This window comes from Micropterus dolomieu, linkage group LG02 (assembly GCF_021292245.1).
Source record: "Micropterus dolomieu isolate WLL.071019.BEF.003 ecotype Adirondacks linkage group LG02, ASM2129224v1, whole genome shotgun sequence".
NCBI classification, from domain to species: Eukaryota; Metazoa; Chordata; class Actinopteri; order Centrarchiformes; family Centrarchidae; genus Micropterus; species Micropterus dolomieu.
The window spans coordinates 9,482,635-9,492,552 of NC_060151.1; the positions used below are offsets into that span (position 1 = coordinate 9,482,635).

The following is a 9,918-nucleotide window of genomic DNA, read 5'->3' on the forward strand; positions in this document are numbered from 1 at the left end:
ATTTGAGGATTATGGAGGCCACTGTGCTCTTAGGAACCTTAAGTGCAGCAGAAATTTTTTTTGTAACCTTGGCCAGATCTGTGCCTTGCCACAATTCTGTCTCTGAGCTCTTCAGGCAGTTCCTTTGACCTCATGATTCTCATTTGCTCTGACATGCACTGTGAGCTGTAAGGTCTTATATAGACAGGTGTGTGGCTTTCCTAATCAAGTCCAATCAGTATAATCAAACACAGCTGGACTCAAATGAAGGTGTAGAACCAGCTCAAGGATGATCAGAAGAAATAGACAGCACCTGAGTTAAATATGAGTGTCACGGCAAAGGGTCTGAATACTTATGACCATGTGATATTTCAGTTTTTCTTTTTTAATACATTTGCAAAAATTTCTACATTTCTGTTTTTTTCTGTCAAGATGGGGTGCTGAGTGTACATTACTGAGAAATAAAATGAACTTTTTTGATTTTTGGAAAATGGCTGCAATGAAACAAAGAGTGAAAAATTTAAAGGGGTCTGAATACTTTCCGTACCCACTGTATCTCGTGATCACGAGAAAATTAATTATCCCGTTCTCAGGGGAAAACAACATTCGTTATTACTGCTCACTGTGTATTGTTTTTTTTGCCAAAATATTTTTATTAAGATTTTCTTCATGTAAATACAATCACAATCTTGTTAATACAAATTTGTCCATGCAAGCATAATGACTGCATTACATGAATTTAAACCCATAAAAAGACAATAATTAAGCAGGAAAAAACTAATACAGTGAACAGCGCTTCTCTCTTCAACAGAGGTCGTTAAGCATAAAAATAAAAACATAGTATCACATATACATATAATAATAACATATAATCTTATCTCAAAGTATACATTCTTCCACTTTTATTTAAAGTGAAATTTAAACTTCAACTTAAATTGTGGAAATGCAGGTATCATTGTCTCAAAAGTCCAAAGAATCATCTATCAAATCCAAGTCCTTAATGAAGTCCATGTTACTGTTACTGTTTACTGGTATTTATGGTATTGTGGGAGAATGGAGTGTTGCTATTGTGATGTTGTTGTTGTCTATTCTTACTTTGTTTATGGTACATAAGAAACAACATTTCGTTTAGCTATATACTTGTAGGCAAACGATATGAATGAAGTATTTCAACTTTTATTTTGATTACGTGTTCAACAATTTTGCATGTAATGACTAATGCAATGAAATTATGCCTAGTTGTTTTGGGGGGTAAGATTATTCAACAGAGACTGGTATAATTAATTGTGATCAGCATGACATAAGCAATTGATAACGTAGGAAACAGCAGACACTTGTACATAATCATTTGCATCAGTGTGTCAAGTCATTTGCAATTTATTCAAAACAATGAGAAAGCCTTTTATGATGTGCACAAGTGATGAGATGATGTGGAGGTTGAACAATTAGTTTTGAGAATTTCAATTCTGATCTGAGAAATGCACCAAAGCGACTGAGAAAAACTGTAATATTGACGTTTAGGCTGGAAATAAGAGGAAAAAGGAGCTGGCCTGTATACCCAGTGATCAGTTGACAGTCTTTAACAGACCAGTCAGAATAAAATGTGTATCTCACCCATTCATTTTCAAATTAATTCACAGTAAAATCATAAACATTAATCTCATTGCACTTTTCAGATAGAGCAGGTCTAGACCACACTCTTCGGTATAGGCTATTACTTACAGAGATGAGCAAGCACAAGATGTTGTTTGCACGTATTGACGGCGGGGGGCGCTGTTACATTAAATCATGAATAGTGAGTGTACACCATAGACTGTATATAAAAAGGTGTACACAGAGTTTTTCCAGAAGAGCCGTGTTTTCTCCTACTTTCTCTCTGCCTTGGTGCCGACACAGCAGACTAAAAAAATGCATTCACAGTCATATCGGATCACATTCATTATCATCGCTGTGCACCTGACAAAACGGTCCTGGCTCTTTAACGGCACCGCACGCTGCGTCCTCGGAGCATGCGCAGTAAGAGGGTGCAACAGCGCCTATGAAAAACAACAACAATCACTACAGCAGGGGAAAGAGAGACATGACTCCTTGAAGCCCAATACTTCTGGCCCTTAGCACATTAACTTAGTAATCCCAGCCGCTGCTATTTCTACCGGAGCATTATATGTCGATGGTGCCGAGCCCATGAACTTGGCCAGTCAAAGCGGGGATGCTGGCGGAAGCCAGCTTCTCTTCGCCAACTTTAACCAGGACAACACGTAAGGCAGGGCCGGGTACAGGGTCTGGGGATCCGACGGCCTGTGCTGTCAAGATAGCTGACGTTAGCTAGCTCAGTGTGGACATGTCTGGACGCCCCGCGGGGTGACGGGGCTCGATGAGAAATAGTCTGGATGTGGTTTCTCACGTTGGAAATGACTGATGTTATCAGTACAAACTGATTTTAGCTAGCTAATGAAACTGTTCTGTTACCTGTTATTTCCCCCGTCACTAGCATAAGTTAGCTTTCAAGCTAACATGATGATATGTGGTCCGCGGCTAACTGGAGCCACAATACACATGTAGCTTAAATGTCATGTAACTTCGACTGAGGTGACGATTGTTATGATTAATATACTGACTACAGATAGACATACCGGACATCTATGTGTTTTTGTTGGTTTTGAGCGCACGCGTTGCCTGGCTGATATATTTTAATAACTGAAGTTACAGCTCAAGCACTGTTCAGTCAGACATGGAGCTTCACATGCACGGAGGCAAACTGTAATACTGGTGCCCGCTCCAGACCACAGAGGCCTGGTCTTATTGCAAAACAGCTCCAGTCGTGTGACTACTGTCACAATCTGACTAGTACACCCAGTGGCACAGAGACAGCCGAGACCACAGGATTTAGAGTTAACAGGCTGTGTCCAGTGTTTGAGATCTTTCTGTGAGCTGACATTGGAGTCTGTCAATATCCAGTGTTTGTGGGTGTAATATCTTGATTGTTCAATGCTGCTACCGTCTATTTCTGTTGTTTATATAGGTCCTTAGCTGTTGGCACCAAATCAGGATACAAGTTTTTCTCCCTGTCCTCTGTGGACAAATTGGAGCAGATATATGAATGTAGTAAGTATTGTCCCTGCTACTTTCCAATGTCCGTGCTCTGTTATATTATTGCTCAGTCATATGTTTTGAGTTATTGTGTTTAATGCATGCTGTCCAGACAGTACACAATCACTGCACCATTAGAGCATTGCTGTTACTTTAAATATTAATAAAGTGAGCACTTTTCCCACACCCGCATACATCAAGCTTCCGCTTAATTGTTAGGTTTACATAATGTATAATATGATCTCTTCAACACTCTTATTAGGCCTGTTAAGTAACCCTGTATGGTGACCTAGCTTGTACCTTTTGATAACCCTGTTAAATTTGAGTAGCCAGTGAAAAGCGAGTAATGGGAGACTGAAGTTGTACAGTCAGAGGAAAACAATGATGTTTTGGCCCCGTGTGTGCTATTATCAATAATTCACAAAGTCAGCTTTTGCACGATCCATTCACTAAACATATACATAGTGTGCTTAAAGTTTCCCAAGTGTGTTCAGGGAGTAGCACAAAGATGAAAATGGCACTGCTTTTGGCATCTACCAGGAAGTTGTAATTGAATTGCCTCTGTGAATCAGCTTACTGCCTTAATGTGGTCATTATATGATGCTTTCATTTGCACCATTTCCCTTCCAGAAGTGTTTAAAATTGTTATCACTAAGGTCACTGAAAGGTTAGCTAATAAAAGATGAAGGGGTGCCACTGAGGTCTATGTGTGTGTGTGTGTGTGTGTGTGTGTGTGTCTCGCTGCAGCGGACACGGAGGATGTGTGTATTGTGGAGCGTCTGTTCTCCAGCAGCCTGGTGGCCATCGTCAGCCTGAAGGCCCCCAGGAAGCTCAAAGTCTGTCACTTCAAGAAGGGAACTGAAATCTGCAACTACTCTTATTCCAACACCATACTGGCTGTCAAACTCAACAGACAGGTAGGGAGAAATACCTGTCTGTCAGGCCTTCTGTCTCAAACCAAATACACCACCTTATCACATAATCATCAAACAACAGAAGACATATTTAACTTGTGCAAATGTCATAGTTGGCTAATAAATGAGTCTTTGACGGTGATGTTGTTGATGTTTTGTGGCTCTGCAGAGGCTGATTGTGTGTCTGGAGGAGTCGCTTTACATTCACAACATAAGAGACATGAAAGTGCTGCACACAATCAGAGAAACTCCACCCAATCCTTCAGGTGAGTCAGAGGTAGGGCTGGGCGATATAGCCAAAAATGTTATCACGATAAAAAATGTCATATCATTTGATATTGCTAATTATCACGATAAATGCCAAATCAATGTTTCTTTAAAGTTTAAAGGCTGATTTTTGCTCCTGGGTGAAAGTTGAAGAAACCAGACGGTTAATTCTGGTTTAAAACTATTTTTTATGGTCAGGACTGTTTGTAAAATAGTCTGAGGAAACAAATCTGAGGTAGAACATTCAAAACAATGCTAAAATCATTTTTCAACAAATATGCAAGAGTAAAATGAAGTCAAACATGACGTCAGTCATTTTTCATCAACAAAATAAAAATCTTAATAGAAAAATTAAGTGCGTTTGCAATTGAATAAATTAAATCAAACATTTATTAAACATTTGTTGTTTTTAATCACGATAATTGCCATTTTTGTTTGATTGCCCAGCTGTAGTCTGAGGGAAGACGAGCAGTATCTCAACATAGTCTTGTATGTGTAGTATAGTAGGTAGTGCGGTAGCAAAATCGGGTCATCGGAAAAGAAAAAAGATTACTGACTGTGGAAAAGTTTTTTCCCTGTACAGTATACGTATGTTCAGACTGAAAACAGGGATGTCTCTTTCCTCAGGTTTTTCTGGATTTTAATTTGTCTTTTGTTTTTATCACTTTATTTTTACTTCCCAATATACTGTTTTGTTTGCTGATGCCCTAAAGGCTGAAACTGTCATTGCGATCTAAGTTACTTTTGTGATATTTGCATATTTAGCACATCCACAGAACAAAAATACACTCATGCTGTCAGCTAATACAGATATTTAGGTGATCGTAGCCTCACTATGCACTCAAGTCATTCTTTCAGTTTCACTTATTGTCAAGTTCACATGAAAGGGGTTCTGTTGGAGTCTGATCAATCTTTCTTTAAATGGTTCTCTATGTTAATTATTTTGTATTTATGCTCGTATGTCTCCAGGATTGTGCGCCCTTTCCATCAGCAATGATAATTGCTATCTAGCCTACCCAGGCAGTGCTACGATAGGAGAAGTTCAAGTGTTTGACACAGTCAACCTGGTAGGTGCACACTGACACAGCAAGGCCCTCTGCCCTACACTAGCTGTCTTTTAATAAAGCCCTTAAGTTTAATCTGTCACACCAGCCTGTTTCTCCACCGCTCTTATTTCCATGCTTAGCATTTTTCTATCATACAAAACTGTTGGCACACAATTAATTGTTGCATGTATAGCTGAGGCGCTGTTTGTGTTGTCGTTTAGTGTTTATTGTTTATTGTATGTCATTCTCTAAAAGAGCCAATGCTGAAATAAATAGTGTGTCCTCATTATTCACACAGCCAGTGTTTCCTATCCTTAGTCTTTGACGCTCACTGTTTTTGTCTTACTGAAATAGCGCATCTCTAACTAGTGTCTCCATTTGTTTTCCAGCGAGCGGCTAACATGATTCCAGCCCACGACAGCCCATTAGCGGCTCTGGCTTTTGATGCCAGTGGAACCAAACTGGCCACAGCTTCAGAGAAGGTACCACAGGCCCTGTACAGCACACTGGCCCATTGTCTGTATGGCTTATGTGTGTGTGTGATTTTGTGGATTTGTTCCGCCTGAGCAAATACGCATCACTGTTGTTGCTTCGAGTGCTACACAGCGTCACCCTCAATGTATCTTGTGTCTTTCACTTCCTCCCAGGGCACAGTCATCCGTGTCTTCTCAATCCCAGAGGGACAGAAGCTCTTTGAGTTTCGAAGAGGAGTCAAGAGGTAGATGATGTGATGATGGATGTACTACAGTTCATGTGTTTATATGTACTGTATATTTGCTTTCACCTGCTTCCCTGCACATTTGTGTTTCTGTTCTTTGTAGGTGCGTGAGCATCTGTTCGTTGGCGTTCAGTATGGAAGGCCTGTACCTGTCGGCCTCCAGCAACACAGAGACAGTCCACATCTTCAAATTGGAGACCCAGAAGGAGAAGTACGTGTACGTACCTTTGTGTCCTTATTTGTCAGATTTTAAAAAGCTTTTGGAGGCTGGGACTACCTGCCATTTCCCTACACTTCATGTTCACATCATACAAAGGCTTCTTACATTCTGTTTATCTGTGTGTAGGCCAGCGGAGGAGCCCACCACATGGGGAGGGTACCTGGGCAAGGTCCTGATGGCGTCCACCACCTACCTGCCTTCCCAGGTGACAGAAATGTTCACCCAGGGACGAGCTTTTGCCACCGTGCGTCTGCCGTTCTGCGGACATAAGAATATCTGCGCCTTAGCTGTGTGAGTATACACAAACCCACCTATATGCAAACATACAATATGTATACAGTATGTACACATACAGCACTGTTTCTGTGTGTTTGAAACTATTTGTAAATGCTGACACCCTGAAGAGTTGTGATGAAGTGAAAGTGGAATCGGACGTAATATGCTTGACTCAATGGCAGTCTGCTCTCAGGGACAGATTTACATACATAGACTGGTTATAGAAATTTGTTGTGCCTTTCACTCCATCTTCATTTATTATTCAAAAGAAGAAAAACGTCAAGGTCATCAGAGACATGTTCTCTATGGTTTGCCTTTGATCATTTTTTTTGTGTTCAGTACTGTGATGTTGATGATGTTTACCGTGCAGTCTTGCTATCGCTGCTCATGGTAATGATCAGTCTTGCTATTTCACTGTCACTGCTTCATTAAAATATGAGTCACTGTACCAGAAGATACTGCCCAACACTGTTTAAACCAGCAACATTTTAATGAGTCGTGAACTGTTGTGTTAATCAGTCTGTAATATAGTCCTTTGATGAAAAAGTACTGCAGATCATTACTTCAGCCAAAGAGAACTGTGATCCAAACAGTTTCACTAGTTGCATAACAGCAGCATACAGGGCTCTAAATGGTGTTTTATTGTTTTAAATTAGGATTCAGAAGATTCCCAGGTTGTTGGTGGCAGCGGCTGACGGTTACCTGTATCTGTACAACCTGGATCCACAAGAAGGAGGGGAATGCACACTGATGAAGCAGCACAGGTAACACGGTGAAAAGAAAGTGACGAGGTCACTGAACACTACAAGTTGTATACAAACAACAGCCTTAATTTCAGATTGTACTGAGAGTTGTGTGTTATTGAATCTCTGCTGTCACTGACTTCAGGTTAGACGGCAGTGCTGAGCCGTCCAATGAGATCCTTGAGCAGGGGTCACATGACCGCCCACTTGTTGCCCAAACCTACAGTGCTGCTGTCACTAAAGGTATGTCACAAATGTTCCCAAGTTCCAGGTCCTTTGTTTCCAGCTGTTTTACTTATTATTTTGTGTAGAAACTATGTAGGGAATTAGTTACTTCAGTTAGTTTATAAGCAGTATCTATTTCTTAAAATTATGTAAGCAGCTCCATTTTAAGCAAAGTTAATATTAATCATTATTCTTTTTTATTACAACTACTACTTATTTTTCTCCTGTATTTTTAATTATATGCTTGCCTTTATATACATTTAATATTTAATTTGGAAATGACAGATGAGTAAATGAAGACATAACAGTGTTTCTTTGTAATCATTCTCTAAGTTCAGTGAGAAATGCTTTCATATTTTTCTCTGGCAAAGAAAATGGTAAGAGGCTCAAATTTCAGGTCATCATCATTAGGACAAAATATTTATTTCTTTATGATGTTTGACTTTGTTACAGAATGCGAGTCAGTAAGAGCTGTTTCTTTCAGTAGTTGACCTCTCTACTTCTAGGTTACTGCGAAGAGCAGGGCGCCGTGGGAGGGGCAGGGCTAGAAGATGACCTCAACGACTTGCGCTTAGAGGAAGAGAACGAGCAGCCACCACTCATCCTTGAAACTGACTGACTGACTTAACGGACGACTGTACCCACCAATCAGAGGGCTCCTCTGGTGCTGCTATGAACATGTGACACAAGGGGGGCAGGGGCAGGATCAAAGACGAGGGGGGTGTTTTTAAACGCTAAAAGCGTTCAAGAGCCTGTCTGTAACTCTATCTGTGCGTTCGTCTGTTCACATACATGTCGTATCTCTTTGTTCCTCCCCTCCCTCATTCCTCCACTCCCTTTTCCCTCAGTTTTGCCTGTGCAGGCCAAACTGACGCTTTGCATGTACATGTGCCAACTGCTAAAAACATGCTCCAATGTGAAAACGAGTATCTGTGAGTGTGTGTTGGACGTTTGATCAACAAAAAAAAACAAATGTAGCTGTGTCTCCACTTAAGACACACACACTGACGCAAGCACTGTGTAAAATGAAAGTGATTGTGTAAGTGCCTCGCTGCCCCAGTGTCATGGTTTCTTCTGTTTGAGAGGGGGACCTCTTTGCATTGGCTTAATAAAACCTATTTTCAGTTGTTGGATCTTAATTGAGGGTGTGTACTTATCTTTTCTCTCTCACACATAGTCACACACTGTCCTGCGAGGAGTGTGGCGTCAGTCATGTGGCCCAACTTTACCCTCCAAAGAATGATTTAGAAGCTTTTGGCATGAGGCAGAGGTGTTTGCGAACAAGAGTGTGTGTCTGTGCGCTTGTGCTGAGACCTCATTTGTGCGTGTGTATGCTGGGCATGTACATTAGCAAAACACTATAAGTAATTAGCCTCCATTTGCACCCCCTTGCCCCCTTTTACCTCATCCAAACAGAGGCTCAGTGGACCTTCCCCCTTCCCCTCCTCAGGCCTGCAGTCATTGGTTGATTTTAAACTCTGATATTAATGATCTTTATCTACATATCCAGTCATAACCAATAATGTGTCAGGCGTAAGAAAACATGCATGGTGTTGTTGACGTGGTACTTTATCCATACATCGAAGATATTAGAGTGGTGGTGATCCATTAAAGGCAGTCAGCAGATCAATTGAGAAAGGCAGGAAGCTGTCAGTGACAGTCTCCTCTTACTCCTCATGTATCTACTCTGTACATTACTAGTTGTGGCAAGATATCACTGTACCATATTGACAGGTTACGACCATGGCTTTGAGATTTCACTCTCTCTGGGATAGTGGGTGTTCGGCCAACGAGTGAACTGTGGATTGTAACATGGCTGAGCCTCATCAACTGGTCCAGGACGCTGCATGATTCCCTATTAATCCTCTGGTGTCTGAAGCCGCTAAACAAGGATTAGCCACGGGATTTTTGAGTGTCAGGCATTTTCTAATGATTTTGTATAAAATGTGAAACGTTCATCTGAAACTAAAATGAAAATAAATTCCATGTTGATGTATGAGATAGGTGTCTTGTTCTTGTTAGACTGTGATAACTTATATTCATTAAGAGAAGTAGGTGGGGCAAATTGGAGAGCAATTTGTATTTACTAATGTACTAGCATCACAGCTATTATAACTATACAATTGTTGTTTTGTTTTTTACTTCATCCCAGATTTAATTTTACAATAAATAATGAAAAAAATATTGATTTTTATTTTCCCAAGTGGCCAGCCTAAGGCACACCTGCGCAATCCCCATGCTGTCTGATCAGCATCTTGATATGCCACACCTGTGAGGTGGATGGATTATCTCGGCAAAGGAGACGTGCTCACTGACACAGATTTCGACAGATTTGTAAACAATATTTGAGAAAAAACGGCCTTTTGTGTATATAGAGAAAGTCTTGAGTTCAGCTCATGATGAATGGGGGCAAAAACAAAAGTGTTGGGTTTACAATTTT

General features: G+C 40.6%; 1 protein-coding gene across 2 annotated transcripts; it reads left to right on the forward strand.

The window, feature by feature from the left end:
- The first annotated feature begins 2,011 nt into the window (after positions 1–2,011).
- On the forward strand, positions 2,012–9,477 carry wipi2 (WD repeat domain, phosphoinositide interacting 2). Of its 2 annotated transcripts, none has more exons than XM_046041404.1 (12): positions 2,012–2,237; positions 3,002–3,084; positions 3,817–3,986; positions 4,153–4,249; positions 5,220–5,317; positions 5,686–5,778; positions 5,944–6,014; positions 6,118–6,231; positions 6,361–6,525; positions 7,167–7,274; positions 7,399–7,496; positions 7,985–9,477. In XM_046041404.1, the coding sequence occupies exons 1-12, from the start codon at positions 2,164–2,166 to the stop codon at positions 8,095–8,097; spliced, it is 1,284 nt and encodes a 427-aa protein (XP_045897360.1). In that variant the 5' UTR covers positions 2,012–2,163; the 3' UTR covers positions 8,098–9,477. The 2 variants fall into 2 exon arrangements, with proteins under 2 accessions (XP_045897360.1, XP_045897367.1); XM_046041411.1 differs by having other exon boundaries at positions 6,118–6,225.
- The last annotated feature ends 441 nt before the right edge of the window (positions 9,478–9,918 follow it).

Coding starts and splice junctions, on each gene's coding strand:
- wipi2 (XM_046041404.1), top strand. CDS start 2,164: ATGAACTTGGCCAGTCAAAGCGGGGATGCTGGCGGAAGCCAGCTTCTC. Junction 2,238..3,001: donor AACTTTAACCAGGACAACAC/GTAAGGCAGGGC, acceptor TTGTTTATATAG/GTCCTTAGCTGTTGGCACCA. Junction 3,085..3,816: donor GGAGCAGATATATGAATGTA/GTAAGTATTGTC, acceptor GTCTCGCTGCAG/CGGACACGGAGGATGTGTGT.